The sequence below is a fragment of the Bubalus kerabau genome, chromosome 2, assembly GCF_029407905.1.
Source record: "Bubalus kerabau isolate K-KA32 ecotype Philippines breed swamp buffalo chromosome 2, PCC_UOA_SB_1v2, whole genome shotgun sequence".
Taxonomy (NCBI): Eukaryota; Metazoa; Chordata; class Mammalia; order Artiodactyla; family Bovidae; genus Bubalus; species Bubalus kerabau.
Window position 1 is genome coordinate 114,738,764 of NC_073625.1, and position 19,779 is coordinate 114,758,542.

The following is a 19,779-nucleotide window of genomic DNA, read 5'->3' on the forward strand; positions in this document are numbered from 1 at the left end:
TGTCTTTTACAGCCTTGACATATTCAAAGAATATGAGCAGTTACTTTGGTAGAATGTCCCTCTGGTAAGCATTTAGACTTGTCTGCTTCCCCTTGATTAGATTCAGGTTGTGCTTTTTTGGCAGGAATACCACAAAAGGGATGTTGTATTTATCTCAATACCGTATGAGCAGGCATATGTTAGTTTGTCCCATTACTAGGGATGTAAAGTTTGATTATTTAAGGTGGTGCCTGCCAGATTTTTCACCAGGTTACTATTTTTACCTTTGTAAATATTAAGCATTTTGTGGGGAGATACTTGAAGATTATGCAGACATCCTATTCATCAAACTTTCATCGAGTAGCATTCATTGAGGATTCTTGCCTTAATCATTTGTCAAATAGTGATTTTTCTAACTTACATCATTCATTCTAGATTTATTAGCTGGCATTCAACCTTAGTGAAGTACTTCACTGAAGTACTTCTTTGTTCGCTAGTATGGACTCATTGATTCCTAGTTTATTTAATGGGTTCTGATGATTATCATTATTTATATTAATGCTCAAACTGTCCCAGAGTCTACCAATAGGAGTCTTTTCAAACCAGTCCCTGTATCATTTCAACACGTCACCATTATTTTTGAGCCATTCCTTACAGTAAAGATCTCCAGGTCCCACCCCACCTGCCCCCCCCGGCTTTTTTTTTTCTTCCCATTGTGGTAACATGAAATCTACCCTCAACAAATTTTAAGTGTACATCAATTGTTAACTGTAGTATGATGTTTATGGGATTCCCTGGTGGCTCAGACAGTAAAGAGTCTGCTCTCAGTGTGGGAGACCCAGGTTCCATTCCTGGATTAAGACTGCCTGGAGAAGGAAATGGCAACCCACTCCAGTATTCTTGCCTGGAAAATCCCACGGATGGAGGAGCCTGGCAGGTTACATACCATGGGGTTGAAGAGTCAGACATGACTGAGTGACTTCACTTTCACTTCAATTCCACATGTTTACAGCAGATCTCTTAGATCTATCTCATAAATCTAACAGAGCTTATTCATTGTACATAACTAAAACTTAATGCCCACTGAATAGCATCTCTCCATTTCTCTCCCTCCAGCCCCTGGCAACAACCACCCTACTTACTGTTTCTATGAGTCTAGCTATTTTAGATACCTCATATAAGCGGAATGATGCAGATGACACCACCCTTATGGCAGAAAGTGAAGAAGAACTAAAGAGCCTCTTGATGAAAGTGAAAGAGAGTGAAAAAGTTGGCTTAAAGCTCAACATTCAGAAAACTAAGATCATGACATCTGGTCCCATCACTTCATGGCAAATAGATGGGGAAACAGTGGCTGACTTTATTTTTCTTGGCTCCCAAATCACTGCAGATGGTGATTGCAGCCATGAAATTAAAAGACACTTACTCCTTGGAAGGAAAGTTATGACCAACCTAGACAGCATTTTAAAAAGCAGTGACATTACTTTGTCAACAAAGGTCCATCTAGTCAAGGCTATGGTTTTTCCAGTAGTCTTGTATGGATGTGAGTTGGACTATAAAGAAAGCTGAGAGCTGAAGAATTGATGCTTTTGAACTGTGGTGTTGGAGAAGACTCTTGAGAGTCCCTTGAACTGCAAGGAGATCCAACCAGTCCATCCTAAAGGAGATCAGTCCTGGGTGTTCATTGGAAGGACTGATGTTGAAGCTGAAACTCCAATATGTTGGCCACCTGATGCAAAGAGCTGACTCATTTGAAAAGACCCTGATGCTGGGAAAGATTGAGGAGAAGGGATGACAGAGGATGAGATGGTTGGACGGCATCACCGACTCAATGGACATGGGTTTGGGTAGACTCCAGCAGTTGGTGATGGACAGGGAGGCCTGGCATGCTGCAGTTCATGGGGTCACAAAGAGCTGGACACGACTGAGTGACTGAACTGAACTGAAGTGGCTTATTTCACTTAGCAAAGTATCCTCAAGATCCATTCATGTTGCATATAGCATGATTTCCTTCCTTTTTAAAGGCTGAATAATATTCCATTGTGTATCCACTAATCCATAAATGGACATTTAGGTTGTTATCACATCTTAGCTATTGTGAATGTTATAATAAACATGTGAGTGAAAATATCTCTTAAGATCCTATTTTTAACTCTCCTGGATAAACAACCAAAGTGAGAATGCTGGATCACATAACAATTCTACTTTTAATTTTGGAGGAAATTTCATGATTTTTCATAACAGATGCACCCTGACATTCCCATGAACAGTGTACAAGGGTTCAAATTTCTCCATATCCTCATCAACACTTGTTATCTTCTGGATTGGTTTTGTTTTTATGATAGCCATCCCAACAGGTGTGAGGTGATATCTCGCTGTGGCTTCGATTTGCATTCCCCTGATCAGTGATATTGAGCATCTTTCCATATACTTGCTGACCATCTATATGTCTTCTTTGGAGAAATGCCTATTCAAGTCCCTTGCCTATGTATGCTACTGAAATGTAGGAGTTCCTTGTATATTATGATTATGAACCTTTTATCAGATATGTAGTTTTAAATATTTTTCCTCATCCCATAAGTTGACTTTTCAGTGTTGTGAAAAGCTGTGCAGCTTTTTACTTTGATATATCCAGGCCCCAACCCTAGAGTTGACCATTTCCCCAAAAAGTAGTGATTCCTTCCCGTGGACAACAGTATTTATTAATAGAAACCAAGATCTAGGCACTAGCTGTGCTCTTGGCTACTGAGGCTTCATATGGATTATTTAGTCATCATGACTAGACAGCTGCAATTTTGAGTGTTGTGTTTTTACTTTCAAATCTTTTTCCATATTAAAAAAGTTCAAAATTTTTTAACAGTTGTATACTATTTCCTTAAATGGAAGTAATGTGCCCTTGGAGTGCTTCAAATTTTTCAGTTAAAATACAAATCTGAAATAAATCGTTTCATATACTGGAAATATCTTTTCATATTCAGGATTGAAAGCTTAATTATTTGATAAGTTATTCATTGTTTAATGCCTTTAGTGCCCCTAGATACAAACTGCAAAACCACTTTTCAAAACAAGTGCCCCAAATGGCAATATATAAGAGAATGTTTGTTTTATCCCACATTTACTTCCACTAAGTATTAGCAAGAAACTTTTACTTTATTATTTGAGAAAAACATAAGTACCTCTTAGGAGCTGTATCTCCTACCAACAAGTGCAAGATAAAATTATATTTGTGGAATAATTTAGTGTTCAAAGCCTTTCATTTCCACTTAATCAACACCCTGTTAGTTATTATTTCTGTGAGGTAGGGCCCTACATTTCAGAAAGGTGGCTTGTTCAGAGTCATACACCTAAGAACAGATGTTTAAATGGACTCAGCACCAACTATGTCAGGCTTTAGACAGGTCTAAAGCCTGTCTCCACTGCTAACCAGCTGCATAACTAGAGAAGTTATCTGAACTCTGCATCCCTCAACTTCCTCATCTATAAAATGAGGATTATTATCTACTTCCTAAGCCTATTGTGAAGATTAAATGAGAATAAATGGCAACCCACTCCAATACTCTTGCCTGGAAAATCCCATGGAAACAGGAGCTTGGTAGGCTACAGTCTATTAGGTTACGAACAGTTGGACATGACTGAGCAACTTCACTTTCACTTTTCACTTTCATGCACTGGACAAGGAAATAGCAACCCACTCCAGTATTCTTGTCTGGAGAATCCCAGGGAGGGAGGAGCCTGGTGGGCTGCCGTCTATGGGGTCGCACAGAGTCGGACACAACTGAAGCAACTTAGGAGCAGCAGCAGCATATGTAAAAGCACACAGAATAATACCTGTCACATAAGTGCTACCCAAATGTTAGCTGTGATTATTGACAGTAATAAACTGTTTTTAAGGGGACTACGTTGTGTTGCACAATTTATGCCAAGTGTGAAATAGATGTTTTACCAGGTTCTCTCATTTAATCTCCTCAATTCTTTAAGGCAGGATATTACACCTACTTTGTAGATAAGAAAAAGAAATCTCAGAGAAGTAAAAAGTACTTTGCTTACTATCACTATGACAGTAGCGGCAGAACTGGAACCTGAATTGGTAGGTGACTATGACTACAAAAACCATGTTTTCCCCCTTGCTGACTGCACCAAGTCTGAGTTCATTCAACATAAAAGAAAGAACTATAAGGGTGGGACTGGTCTGGAAGCATTCATGAAGAAAGTCTTGAGCCAAGCCTTGGGGGAAAGTGTAAGATTCACATTAATAGGGGAGACAGCATTAAAAGCGAGTTGATAAATAAAGGAAGAGCAAAAATGAAAGGGCAAAGAAGGGTAGTACACTTAAGGAGGCGTAAGATCACTCTAAGTAGAGGGTCTGTGTAAGGCTTGATTGATTCCTATTGGTTGACTGATTGATTACCTGAAAAGACAGAGATAAACGGCTTAGTAGCATAGGAAGATGAGCAATATCTCTAGCCTGGATTTTAGTAAGGGCACAAAACGGGAGCTGAGGGCACCCAATGTAAATGTTGACAGGGCCAGACAAGGCTTCTAGAAGCAGTACTTGAGCTGAAGGGACAGGAGATGAAAACGGGAGATTTCAGGGAGAGAAGGCCATCATCCTCGGCAGAACAAAAGGCAAAGGCACAGAAGCCTGAAAGAACACGGGGACTCAGGGCACTGGAAGAAATAGCTGAAGAGCGCTGGATATTCCTGGGATGGAGGTGGGGGCTGGTAGGGAATGCACTAGCCACGTCGAAAAATGGCTGTTGACAGGTCAAAGAACTGGGATGTTTATCTTGGGGGGAAAAAAAAAAAGTTCCAGAGTTGGATTTTTAGCAGAGAATTGATGAGGGGTGTGCATTTGAGAAGGATGAGGCTAAATACAGGGACACTACTTGGGAGACTTTTTTAAAAACCAGTAAAATACCAGCAACTGTGACGGAAAACCAGCTAATAGCAGCACTTGTTGGAAAAGCTGGGAACCTGGAGTTGATGCAACAACGTCTTGAGGCTCCGAGAGGTTAAGTCACGCACCCAGCGGCTGAGGCTGGACTCGAACCCGGAGACCACTCCAAAGCCAGCGCTCAGCTGGACCACAACGATTAAAACAGAATCTACATCTACAGGCAGAACAACTGTGTTAGGGCGTTAAGATTAGGTACGCACACCCACCCTCCGCCTCGTCTCCTGTCGCATTTTTTAACGCGGCAGCACTCTTTTTATTTTTTCAAAGGGGGCTTTCCACTTCTCCAGGCCCAAGGACTACCTCCGTCCCTCTCCACCCCGACAGTGGACGCCTCAGGTCCGCAGACCTCACCTGGCCCGGTCGAGATCCAGACCTGACCATCTCTCGCAGCTTCAGAAAAGTCCAAACGGAGTGAAGCAAAGCCGCAAGATAAAAGGAATTAACCGCCGCTGACTCCCGGCCGCCCTTGGCCCGCCCCTCGAGCTTCCGCTTCCGGGAAGGAGCCCGCCGAATGCTGCGCCTCATAGTCCCGGGCGCGCAACCAAAACCTCTCTCCGACCCACCGCACGGCGCCTTGGGTTTGCGCAATAGACCCCCTCCCGGCCCCGGCTCGTCACACTCGGCTGCAGGGTGAGAGAAGTCCAAAGAACGCCGGCGAACGCTGCGGGTCTGGGGCGGGGCGGGGCCGAGAGGGGCGGGGCGGAGGAGGGCGGGACGAGGAGCGGGAGCACTGGGCTGACCAGAATCCATGATCACCTGGGAGACCTGAGTTTGCTGCTGCGAGGGCTTCCACTGGAGGGAGAGCCGTTGTCCTGCATCTGCTAGGGGAAGTGGCAACGGGGACCCGCCACGACAGAGGAAGGGACTACGGTAGAACGCGAATAGGTTTCAAAAGGAATTGCACTGTCTCTGGATTTTGACCCTGTATTTTTAGTTGGTGTTTTGTATACCATTTTGAATGTTTTTTTCTTGGTAATCAATAAACATCAATCCTACGCCCTGTTTTCTTTGTGTGATTCTGATAGCAATTTAAGATTTTTTATTCTGCGGCCTAATAATCGTGCTCATTAGCTGCGATTTTAGTTTTACTTCCAGGCATAGTTGTTTCTTCAGTGAAGGTAATCACTGTTAACAAAGAATAGCACAGTATTCTTACCATTGGCATGCTGCACGAATTTTAATGGAATGTCTTTGTTTTTAAGGTACTGAGTTTGGAGTTACTGTTTTAAATCGAGCTGGAGAGAAATTAACCCAACTTATTTCATTTTAAAGTAAGAAAGAAAAAGATCTACGTCTTGCAAGTCCTAATTACAATTAAAATAATCCAAAAACTGAAATCTATGTACCAATATATTGCACACTTGTACTGAGTGATTTGGCGAAACTAGATATATTTAGCTTTGAATTAGATTAAATTGAGGAGAACTCTCTCTTCCCTCTTCATCTAATCCTATAAAGTGTTTAACATATTCGACTGTTTTCAGTTTTTTCTTAGTTGATTTTTCAAAACTTATACTGATTTTTCCTAATTAATACAGGCATATTTTAGGAAACACAGATAAAGAAATAAAACTCATGTTCCCACTAGATTGATAACATTCCCTTCTAGACTTTTTCCAACTACATACAGACAGTCCCCATTTATGATGGTCCAGCTAGGATTTTTCAGCTTTATGATGGTTTGAAAGCAATATGTGTTCAGTAGAAACTGTACTTTTAATTTTGGATTTTGATCTTTTCCCAGCCTAGTGATATGAGGTAAGATACTCTCTCATGATGCTGGGCATCTTAGGGAGCCTCAGTCCCCAGCCAGCCACAGCGTGAGGACAGTGCACTGTGTTTGAGCATGTTTAATGTAGGCGAGGCTAAGCTATGGGCTTCCCCGGTGGCTCAGCAGTAAAGAATCTGCCTGCAATGCAGGAGAAATCCAGTTTAATCCCTGGGTGAGGAGGATCCCCTGGAGGAGGAAATGGCAACCCACTCAGGTATTCTTGCCTGGGAATTCCCGTGGACAGAGGAGGCTGATGGGCTACAGTCCATGGGGCCTCAAAGATGTTAGACAGGACTTACCCACTAAACAACCAACAACAACAATCCCATGGTAACCAAGGAGCAAGTGAATAACATACAAGTATATTACAGTTACAATACAGTAGGATACGTATTACTGAAACATGTGTTTTACTATCTCATCAAAGTTGTTTATTAACCTACAATTACAAAATGGCTGCCTGATAGTCATTTCCCTAATCTTTGGAATTTTATGCTTCTCCCGTCCATTTTTGTTTGTTTGTTTCATTGGGGTTTTTACCTCTTTATAAGTTTTTAAGATAATAGTTCCTGATGCTTTTTTTTAATTAAAATTTTTTATTGTGGAAAAATAGACAAATCATAAAATTTGCCATCTGAACCAATATTAAGTGTACAATTCAGCAGTTGTAAATACATTGCAATATTGTGCACCCATCACCACCATACATCTCCAGAACTCTTCATCTTATAAAACTAAAATACTGTAGCCATCAAACAATGAATCCCCATTCACCCATCCTCCAGTCCCTGATGGATAGATAAATGTGGCATATACAGACAATGGAATATTATTTCAAGACTGGCATACTTTACTTGTCTTCAAGGTCTATCAATGTTGTAGCATGTATCAAAATTTCCTTTTTGAAGCTAAATAATATTCCATTGTATGTATATGCCACATTTATCTATCCATCTATCTCTTAATGGACTCGGGTTGCTTCAAAATTTTAGCTATTGTGATGAATATTGTTTCTATAAACATGGGTGTACTAGTATCTTTTCCAGACTCTGCTTTCAATTCTTTTGGGTATATACCCAGAACTACTGGATCATATGATAGTTCTACTATTAAACTTTTTGACAAACCACCATACTCTTTTCCACAACGGCTGCACCATTTTACATTCCCATCAACAGTGCACAAGGGTTCCAATTTCTCCACGTTCTCCCCAACACTTGTTATTTTCTTTTCTTTTTTTTTTTGATGGTAGTGGTGGTGGTTTAGTTGCTAAGTCATGTTTGACTCTAGCGACCCCATGGACTGTAGCCTGCTAGGCTTCTCTGTCCATGGGATTCTCCAGGCAAGAATACTGGAGTGGGTTGCCATTTCCTTCTCCAGGGGATCTTCCTGACCCAGGGATCGAACCCGGGTATCCTGCATTGCAGGCAGATTCTTTACCAACTGAGCTACAAGACCATCCTAATTGGTGGGAGGTGGTATTTCACTATAATTTTGATTTGAATTTCCCTAATGATTAATGGAGGAGGCTTTATAAGTAGCTGAGAAAAGAAGAGAGGTAAAGGCAAGGAGAAAAGGAAAGATATACCGTTTGAATGCAAATTTCCAAAGACTATCAAGGAGAGATAAGAAAGCCTTCCTCAGTGAACAATGCAAAGACATAGAGGAAAACAATAGAATGGGAAAGACTAGAGATCCCTTCAAGAAAATTAGAAATACCAAGGGAAGTTTTCATGCAGAGATGGGCACAAGAAAGGACAGAAATGGTATGGACCTTAACAGAAACTGAAGATATTAAGAAGAGGTGACAAGAACACACAGAAGAACTATACAAAAAAGATCTTTATGACCCAGATAATCATGATGGTGTGATCACTCACCTAGAGCCAGACATCCTGGAATGGGAAGTCAAGTGGGCCTTCGGAAGCATCACTACAAACAAAGCTAGTGGAGGTGATGGAATTCCAGTTGAGCTATTTAAAGTCCTAAAAGATGATGCTGTGAAAGTGTTGCACTCAATATGCTACCAAATTTGGAATACTCAGCAGTGACCACAGGACTGGAAAAGGTCAGTTTTCATTCCAGTCCCCAAGAAAGGCAATGCCTAAGAATGCTCAAACTACCGCACAATTGCACTCATCTCACACGCTAGCAAAGTAATGCTCAAAATTCTCCAAGCCAGACTTCAACAGTATGTGAACTGTGAACTTCCAGATGTTCAAGCTGGATTTAGAAAGGCAGAGGAACCAGAGATCAAATTGCCAACAACCACTGGATCATCGAAAAAGCAAGAGAATTCCAGAAAAACATCTACTTCTGCTTTATTGACTATGCCAAAGCCTTTGACTGTGTGGATCACAAGAAACTGTGCAAAATTCTGAAAGAGATGGGAATACCAGACCACCTTACCTGCCTCCTGAGAAATCTGTATGTAAGTCAAGAAGCAACAGTTAGAACCGGACATGGAACAACAGACTGGTTCCAAATTGGAAAAGGAGTATGTCAAGGCTATATATTGTCACCCTGCTTATTTAACTTATATAGAGAGTACATCATGTGAAATGCTGAGCTGGATGAAGCACAAGCTGGAATCAAGGCTGCAGGGAGAAATATCAATAAACTTCAGATATGCAGATGACACTACCCTTATGGCAGAAAGTGAAGAAGAACTAAAGAGCCTCTTGATGAAAGTGAAAGAGGAGAGTGAAAAAGTTGGCTTAAAACTCAGCATTCAAAAAGCTAAGATCATGGCATCCAGTCCCATCACTTCATTCCCCCCACTTCAAATAGATGGGAAAACAATGAAAACAGTGAGAGACTTTATTTTGGGGGGGCTCCAAAATCACTGCAGATGGCGACTTCAGCCATGAAATTAAAAGGCATTTGCTCCTGGGAAGAAAAGCTATGACCAACCTAGACAGCATATTAAAAAGCAGAGACATCACTTTACCAACAAAGGTTTGTCTATTCAAAGCTGTTTTTCCAGTTGTCATGTATGGATGTGAGAGTTGGATTATAATGAAAGCTGACCACCAAAGAATTGATGCTTTTGAACAGTGGTGTTGGAGAAGACTCTTGAGGGTCCTTTGGACTGCAAGGAGATCTAATCAGTCCATCCTAAAGAAAATCAGTTCTGAATATTCATTGGAAGGACTGATGCTGAAGCTGACTTTCCAATACTTTCGCCACCTGATGCAAAGAACTGACTCATTGGGAAAGACCCTGATGCTGAGAAAGATTGAAGGTGGGAGCAGAAGGGGACGACAGAGGATGAGATGGTTGGATGGCATCACCGACTCAATGAACATGAGTTTGAGCAAGCTCCGGGGGTTGGCAGTGAACAGGGAAGCCTGGCATGCTGCAGCCCACGGGGTCACAAAGATTCAGACACAACTGAGCGACTGAGCTGAACTGAATGATTAATATTGTTGAGCATCTTTTCATATGCTTATTGGCCATCCACATATTTTCTTTGGAGAAATGTCTGTTCAAGGCCTTTGCCTTTTTAAAAGTTGAGTTGTATTTTTGTTGTTGATTTTTAGGAGTTCTGTGCAAATTTTGGATATTAATCTCTTGTCATATATATGATTTGCAAATATTTTCTCTCATTCTGTGATTTGTATTTTTACTCTGTTGATACTGTCTCTTGATATACAAAATTTTTTATTTTCATGAAATTTCCAATTTTTCCCTTTTTTTTCTTTCCTTACCTATGTTTTTACTGTCACATCCAAGAAATCATTGGCATATCCATGTCATGAAGATTTGCCCTGTGTTTTCTTCTAACATTTCTATATTTTAAGTCTTACATTTATCTAGGTCTTTGATCCATTTTTATTTCATTCTTATATTAGATAAGGGTCTAAATGCATCCTTTTAAATGTGGATATCCAATTTTCCTAGTATCATTTTTTGAAAGGACTGTCCTTTTCCCATTGAATGGTCCTGGCAGCCCAAAAATATTTGACTGTGTATGTAACGGTTTATTTCTGGGCTATCTATTCCATTGTTTTATTTATCTGCCTTTATGCCAACACTGAACTGTTTTTATGATGGAAGCTTTGTAGTAAGTTTGAAATCAGAACGTGTGACTCTTCCAACTTTGTTCCTCTCTTTCAAGGTTCTTTTGTCTATTCAGAGTACTTTGAGATTCCCATTGAATTTCAGGATGCAGTTTTCCATCTCTGGCAGAATGTAAGGTCTTCTCAGGGCTTTTCTGAACCTGCATGTTTCCCTGGGCATGTATGGTCATGTTCTAATTTTCCCTATGTGTACTGTTGCTTTTGAATATCCCAGTCTTTACTCTCTGACTCTCAAAATAGGAAAAAGAGAAAAATGAAAGGAGGAAGAAAGGATGGTTTGGTTTAGTCACTCAGTTGTGTCCGACTCTTTGCGACCCCGTGGACTGTAGCCCACCAGGCTCCTCTGCCCATAGGGTTCTCCAGGCAAGAAGACTGGAGTGGGTTACCATTGCCTTCTCCAGAAGAAAGGATACCAGTCCTTTAAATCCAGTGAGTCTCTTCAACCAGAGGGGGAGGGGCTTCCAACAATGGAGGCAAGTACAACAAAGGCTATCCACCTCTTAGTCTGAACCTCTGTGATCAAAAGCAACAATGATCAGAGCACAGATACCCAACAGTTGTAGGATGAGGAGCTTTTTGCCCATCTTGGCTCCCACAAGCTGTGTGCAAGCTGTTCCTGGAACCTATGTGTGGCTGCCTGGAATTGGACTGGGAGTGAAGCATGGGTTGCTGCTACTATACTAAGAGCTAAAATGGAAATTAGCTTCAATTTACCATACTAGCCGTCCCCCTAAAAATTTCAACATTTCAATTGACTCCAGAGTTCCAAAATAATTACATCAAACAGATTCTCCAAGTGTAACTGTTGTCTAGGTGGGGAGATAGATTCTGGTGATTCCTATTCCACAGTATTTCCAGAATTCTCCTCCCTTTTCCCTGCTCTGCTATTTCAAGTACTGCTACAGTGTGTTGAGATCTGAAGAATAAACTAGATAGGAGAGAGAAAGATATTCTAAACTTGTGGAGACAGTATGATGATGAGTAAGAGAGACTTGTGGCTCGAGTGCTGATAGCAGGCATAAACATATATATAGGTGTCAGACTATGCAGTTCTCATAGACCACATTAAGGATTTGGATTGTGCTAAGGGCAATAGGAATGTGTAAAAGTGTAAAATGGAGTGAAATGAATGGTGTTTAACAAATATTACTGACTGCAGCATAGAGCAAGAATCCACAATCCATAGCCCCTGGCCACAGCCAATCTGCCACCTTTTTTTGTACAGTAGTCAGCAGTTTTTACATTTTAAATTGTTTTTTAAAAATCAAAAGAATAATATTTCATGACATGAAATTATAGAAAAATTATACTTCAGTGTCATAAATAAAATGTTGTTGGGACACTGTCACACTCATTGTTTACATATTATTTATGGTTGCTTCTGTCTTAAAGCTGCAAATTTGAGTAATTGCAATATAGACTCTATAGCCTGCAAAGCCTAAAATATTTACAACCTGATCCTTAACAGAAAGAGTGCCAGCCCCTAGTATAAAGGATGTTTTTAGAAAAAGAAATCATCAGTATAGATAGATCTCCCCATTTTCTGCCTATCCGTTCTCTGCCCTTCTCCATGCCCTGGGAACTCACTCTTAAGGATAGCATCACTCAGAATTGGGTTTCCACTTTAGGTTTTGTTTAATCAATAGGCATCACCTGGCAGAAGATAGGAGGAAAAGAGGAGAGAAACTGGAATATTCCTCCCTTCCTAGCACATTCCGGCTGATGCCTTGGCTCTCTGAGGCTACAACTCGGAGGAGCTACTGGGCTCCAGTTCTTTGCAGGCTGCAATAAAACATTTACCTCTCTTTGCTAGTGTTTGGGAGTGTCTGGGCATCTCAACACTCCTCGTTGGTTTCCTCATCCACAACTCTGTAAAGCTTTTTAATTATCATTAAAATCTTAGTTCAGAGTGTTTTCTGTTTGCTACCATGATCAGACTTAAAGAAAGCCACCATAGTGTTCAGAGGAAATACATTTGTAGCTAGAACAGAGGGAGGTGTGACAGGAGATGAAGAGGACAGATGCAAGAGAAGCGTAGGAAGTAAATGAACAGGGATTAGTGATAAATTTGGGAAGTAAGGTAAAGGGGAGGTTTATTACATTGACTTTGGTTTCTAGGTTTTGTATCTGGATGAGTGGTGGGAGAGATCCACATTTAGGAGCTAAGTGTATGAACTCATTTCCCCCCTAACATTTTATTATGAAAAAATACAAACTAAGACCTCATTAGAAAGCATGACTACGAACAAAGCTAGTGGAGGTGATGGAATTCCAGTTGAGCTCTTTCAAATCCTGAAAGATGATGCTGTGAAAGTGCTGCACTCAATATGCCAGCAAATTTGGAAAACTCAACAGTGGCCACAGGACTGGAAAAGGTCAGTTTTCATTCCAATCCCAAGGAAAGGCAATGCCAAAGAATGCTCAAACTACTGCACAATTGCACTCATCTCACATGCTAGTAAAGTAATGCTCAAAATTCTCCAAGCCAGGCTTCAGCAATATGTGAACCGTGAACTTCCTGATGTTCAAGCTGGTTTTAGAAAAGGCAGAGGAACCAGAGATTAAATTGCCAACATCTGCTGGATCATGGAAAAAGCAAGAGAGTTCCAGAAAAACATCTACTTCTGCTTTATTGACTATGCCAAAGCCTTTGACTGTGCGGATCACAATACACTGTGGAAAATTCTGAAAGAGATAGGAATATCAGACCACTTGACCTGCCTCTTGAGAAATCTGTATGCAGATCAGGAAGCAACAGTTAGAACTGGACATGGAACAACAGACTGGTTCCAAATAGGAAAAGGAGTTCATCAAGGCTGTATATTGTCACCCTGCTTATTTAACTTATATGCAGAGTACATCATGAGAAACACTGGACTGGAAGAAACACAAGCTGGAATCAAGATTGCCAGGAGAAATATCAATAACCTCAGATATGCAGATGACACCAGCCTTATGGCAGAAAGTGAAGAGGATCTAAAAAGCCTCTTGATGAAAGTGAAAGTGGAGAGTGAAAAGATTGGCTTAAAGCTCAACATTCAGAAAACGAAGATCATGGCATCTGGATCCATCACTTCATGGGAAATAGATGGGGAAACAGTGGAAACAGTGTCAGACTTTATTTTTCTGGGCTCCAAAATCACTGCAGATGGTGACTGCAGCCATGAAATTAAAAGACGCTTACTCCTTGGAAGGAAAGTTATGACCAACCTAGATAGCATATTGAAAAGCAGAGGCATTTACTTTGCCAACAAAGGTCCGTCTAGTCAAGGCTATGGTTTTTCCTGTGGTCATGTATGGATGTGAGAGTCGGACTGTGAAGAAAGCTGAGCGCCGAAGAATTGATGCTTTTGAACTGTGGTGTTGGAGAAGACTCTTGAGAGTCCCTTGGACTGCAAGGCGATCCAACCAGTCCATTCTGAAGGAGATCAGCCCTGGGATTTCTTTGGAAGGAATGATGCTGAAGCTGAAACTCCAGTACTTTGGCCACCTCATGCGAAGAGTTCACTCATTGGAAAAGACTCTGATGCCGGGAGGGATTTGGGGCAGAAAGAAAAGGGGACGACAGAGGATGAGATGGCTGGATGGCATCACTGGCTTGATGGATGTGAGTCTGAGTGAACTCCGGGAGTTGGTGATGGACAGGGAGGCCTGGCATGCTGTGATTCATGGGGTCGCAAAGCATTGGACACGACTTAGTGACTGAACTGAACTGAACTGAAGAACTCATTTGGGGGCATGTAGATTGGGAGTTCATTGGAATCATAAAAGAAATAATATCAAGTAGGCTACTGGATATTTGAATCTGGAGCTTGGCAGAGAGGTATAGGCTACAGAAACCGTTTCTCAATCATCTGCGGTAACTGAAGCTATGGTCTTCTGAGTTCTCTCTCCCGTTAGTTTCTCAAGAAAGTCTTTCCTTCTGCTCCACTCCTGCAGCCTAATTAGTGTGCCCCCTTACTTTGCTGTTATAGCACCACTCTTCACCTGAAAGTGAAAGTCACTCAGTCGTGTCTGACTCTTTGTGAACCCATGGTAGTTCATGGGATTCTCCAGGCCAGAATACTGGAGTGGGTAGCCTCTCCCTTCTCCAGGGGATCTTCTCAATCCGGGGATTGAAGCTGGGTCTCCTGCATTGCATGCGGATTCTTTACCAACTGAGCTATTTTACATGATTAGTTACTTGATGTCTTCCCAAGTAGAATTTCATTTCTATGAAAGCAAGAAACTTATCTTATTCAGTGTAGCATCCCTAATACCTAGCACATGTCTTGTGCAGAGTGGGAATTTTATTTATTTATTTATGGCTGTACTGGGTCTCGGAGAAGGCAATGGCAACCCACTCCAGTACTCTTGCCTGGAAAATCCCATGGATGGAGGAGCCTGGTAGGCTGCAGTCCATGGGGTCGCTAAGAGTCGGACATGACTGGGCGACTTCACTTTCACTTTTCACTTTCATGCATTGGAGGAGGAAATGGCAACCCACTCCAGTGTTCTTGCCTGGAGAATCCCAGGGATGGTGGGGCCTGGTGGGCTACCATCTATGGGGTCGCACAGAGTCGGACACTACTGAAGTGACTTAGCAGCAGCAGCAGCAGTACTGGGTCTGCGCTGTGCTCAGGCTTTCTCTAGTTGTGATGTATAGGCTCTAGGGCACACAGGCTTTAGCAGTTGTGGGCAAGAAGCTTAGTTGCCCATGGCATGTGGAATCTGAGACCAGGGATTGAACCCAAGTCCCCTGCACTGGCAGGCAGATTCTTAGCCACTGGACCACCAGGGGTGTCCATGTAGGAATTTTTTAATGGTTAAGTAAACAAATGAACCAACCAGTGTTTGGACTCCTTTGTTGCATTGGGGCTGACGGCTATTTGCATGTTCTGAAACTCAGGATTATTATTTTTTCATTTATTTTTATGTTTGGCTGTGCTGGGTCTTCATTGCTGCATGTGGGCTTTCTCTAGAAGCAGCGAGCAGGGGCTACTCTCTAGTTGCAGTGCACAGGCTTCTCCCTGTGGTGGCTTCTCTTGTGGAGCCCAGGCTCTAGGTAGAAGGGCTTCAGTAGTTGTAACCCAGGACTTACTTACTCCAAAGCATGTGGAATCTTCCCAGTGAAAGTGAAAGTTGCTCAGTCGTGTCCAACTCTTAGTGACTCCATGGACTATATAGTCCATGGAATTCTCCAGGCGAGAATACTGGCGTATTCCTTCTCCAGGAGATCTTCCCAACCCAGGGATCAAACCCAGGCCTCCGGCATTGCTGGCTGATTCTTTCCCAGCTGAGTCACAAGGGAAGCCTAGAATCTTCCTAGATCAGGGGTCAAATTGACATCTTTGTACTGCAAGGCAGAGTCTTAACCACTGGACCACCAGGGAATCCCAAGACTAAAAATTATTCAGAACTCAGTCCTTTAAGCCTAATAGGGAAGTTTAGGTCCCTGTAGTATCATGGTTAATGACTCAGCTTGGTCTAGGCCATATTTTGTAATTTAGTACCTTGGACCAATGACTTTTTCCAGTTGGCTCACCTCTGAAGTGTGAAAGTATTTGTCCATGTTTAACCATGTTTCAGTTTATAGGAAACCATCAAAGTTGCAAAGTATATGAAAATCTAAACTAAAAACACGGTTAAGATTTGTAGCCAGGAAACAAGAATCGGCTGTGAACTGAATAATAAATTAAAGCTTAGAAACATGAGCTCAGTTCTGCTTGGAAAGATCTGAGACTGCTGTATTGCTTTTCCTCAAGTCATTCGATGACTTCTGTAATTATTTCTAACACAAGGGTTCTTAACTTTTTGAGATCCTATACAATTTTGAGACTTTCTAGAAGCTTTTAAATTTTTCCTCAGAAAAATGCAAATGTGCACATTTATGAAACATTCTTATACAACATTATCAGAGACATTCAGGAGCCTCTCCAAAAATTTCAGGTTAAGAATCCCATTCTTACATGATTCAAACTCAGCTTTCCACACTTGAGTGTCCAGCAGCTTCTGTTTCCGGGCCCTGGGGTTCTTGGAAGTTTTTGGTTAACTGGGGCTAGAGAGGTGCCTGATTGAACAGCATCCAGGAGAGAGGGGGCATGGAGCACAGAGAAAGTGGAATTGAGCCATAATCTTTGCATTTCCTACTGAAGCTTTAAATATATCTGCAGTCTTCACTTTAATCAAAATAGCTTAATTTAGGAAAGAAAGAGCCCACTTTTTTTGTTCCAAAAAATCCTGGTTTTATTGCTTCCTGAATGTTGTTCTTTTTAAAGGAGACATACAAACCATATGTTACAAGGGTCTAAGTTAGACAGCTTAACTGAGGTCATGCTAGGATTCAGATATTTCTGGTCACAATAGGAAGGGCAGTGGGATGGATCTGAAAAGGGTCTATTGGCAGCAATGACCAAGTGGGCCCCTCTGGAATGATCTCCACTAGGGAAGTTACACAAAGTAGTTGGTCTGGGACAGTGTGTCAGTTTGAAGGTCAAGGTTGTGATTTTACAACAGCACAGTGTCAGTCACTCATTGCCTACAGCCCCTATGGATTGGCCCTCACCCTAGGAGAGAAACAATAGTGATCAAAATGCTAAAAATCATTAAAGTCTCTGTAAGGCATTGTGCAGAGGCTGGTGGCACCTCATCCGTATGCTTTCAAAGGTTGCTTATTGTGTACATCTGTAACTTCCTACATAAGAGCTTTTTATTTTTCTGGAGTAAAAGGAGCAAGCTCAGGCCATGAGCTGGTCAAGCTGTTAATGCCAGAAAGTGAATGCCTCTTAGCTGATGATGGATGGAGAGTTTCCTCAGCCCTCAGGTTGGGTAACAGTGAGGCATGATCTACACTGCCTCCAGAGTCCTCCAGGGATGACTGGCTTGGTAACATATCTCTATTGGCTTTCTTCCTTTCACCATCTTACGGTCTCTACTCCCCTTCCACTATTCCTGGGATTGCCTCCCAAACTAACTACATACATTTAAATTCTTGTCTCAGAGGCTGTTTCTGGGGGAAAACTCCATACTAAGATAGTCACTGTGCATGCAGGGCAGCACAAGTGTGGAACCAAACAGACCTGAACTCAAATTCCTTCTTACCAGTGACAATGAATAACTTAATTTCCCTAAGACCAGTTTTTCATCTATAAAACGGGGATAATAGCACTGACTCTGTAAGGTCAGGTCATAAAGAAAAAATTGAGAATGTCTGTAAAGTGTTGTGCACAGTGCCTTGCACATAGGAAGTGCTTGATAAATGCTGGCTGTTATCATTAATGTGTACGTTACGTATGTGTGCGTAATAACGTACGTTATGTACGTTAATGTACATAATGTGTACATTAATGTGTAATGTAATGTTATCATTAATGTAGACGGAAAGGCTGTTTTTCACCATTGGGGTGACGGCTGCCGCAGGTTAACTCGGGAGATGCGCTGTAGATGAGATGTGCTGTGCAGATGTGCTGTGTCCCTGATGAACGTCTATGGTTTAGTAATATCAATGCCTTGGAGGAAGCATCACCGCCGGGAGCAGGAGAGGAGGAAAACAGCAGACACTAAGTGGTGGCTTGGAAGGCGAGCAATGGACTGTGCCCCACCGGAATTGCCAGTTGTGCTGAGTCTCAACTGACGGCTCTAGTACTACCGATGATTTCATGTCTGTGTTCAGGATTCACTTTGATGGCTGAGGTTTCATTAGCCTCACTCTTCAGGGATTATGCGCAGGACTACTGAGGTTTAGTTTCTAATTTCAATCTGTTATCTCAAATGTACAAAAGATCTTTTAACTTTTATTATTCTATGAACTTGTTGTCTTAGGGTCTTTCAAACTGGGGCTGTTCCCTCAGCTCCCCTTCACTCCTCACTGCCAGGCAAGATCATATTTAAAATTCTTTGATCACAGTGAAAGAGAAATAGAGAGACTGAGGCAGGTTAAAAGATGTCAGTCACTCTCTCAGTCAGTTCAGTTCAGTCGCTTAGTCGTGTCCGGCTCTTTGCAACCCCATGAATTGTAGCACGCCAGGCTTCCCTGTCCATCACCAACTCCCAGAGTTTACCCAAACTCATGTCCATCGAGTCGGTGATGCCATCCAGCTGCCTCATCCTCTGTCATCCCCTTCTCCTCTGCCCCCAATCCCTCCCAGCATCAGGGTCTTTTCCAATGAATCAACTCTTCGCATGAGGCGGCCAAAGTATTGGAGTTTCAGCTTCAGCATCAGTCCTTCCAATGAACACCCAGGACTGATTTCCTTTAGGATGGACTGGTTGGATCTCCTTGTAGTCCAAGGGACTCTCAAGAGTCTTCTCCAACACCACACTTCAAAGGCATCAATTCTTCGGTGCTCAGCTTTCTTCACAGTCCAATTCTCACATCCATACATGACCACTGGAAAAAACATAGCCTTGACTAGACGGACCTTTGTTGGCAAAGTAATGTCTCTGCTTTTCAATATGTTATCTAGGTTGGTCATAACTTTCCTTCCAAGGAGTAAGCGTCTTTTAATTTTATGGCTGCAATCACCATCTGCAGTGATTTTGGAGCCCCCAAAAATAGGCACTCTCTAACCCTGATTAATTACAGTGCAGGGTTTCACCTGCAGTGCTTCAGCCTTTCAAACAACCAAAGGCTCTAGAGTGGCTATAACTGATGGGTCACTCTGGCTGATGGCAAACAGCAGGGAGAATTAGTTGTTCCCTACCCCCTGCAGCGCATTTTCTTGGCAAAACTCTATTAGCCTTTGCCCTGCTTCATTCCGTATTCCAAGGCCAAATTTACCTGTTACTCCAGGTGTTTCTTAACTTCCTACTTTTGCATTCCAGTCCCCTATAATGAAAAGGACATCTTTTTTGGGTGTTAGTTCTAAAAGGTCTTGTAGGTCTTCATAGAACCGTTCAACTTCAGCTTCTTCAGCGTTACTGGTTGGGGCATAGACTTGGATTACTGTGATACTAAATGGTTTGCCTTGGAAACGAACAGAGATCATTCTGTCGTTTTTGAGATTGCATCC

The 19,779-nt window shown here is 42.0% G+C and overlaps 1 protein-coding gene across 7 annotated transcripts in view; it reads right to left on the bottom strand.

Moving 5' to 3' along the window:
• CCDC14 (coiled-coil domain containing 14) overlaps positions 1–5,933 on the bottom strand; it is a 116,224-nt gene extending 110,291 nt beyond the window's left edge. For all 7 annotated transcript variants that reach the window (XM_055568418.1, XM_055568419.1, XM_055568416.1 and 4 more), the window contains exon 1: positions 5,288–5,933. In XM_055568418.1, the coding sequence (XP_055424393.1) occupies positions 5,288–5,686 (399 nt within the window). In that variant the 5' untranslated portion in view covers positions 5,687–5,933. The remainder of the gene's footprint in view (positions 1–5,287) is intronic.
• Positions 5,934–19,779: the final 13,846 nt, after the last annotated feature.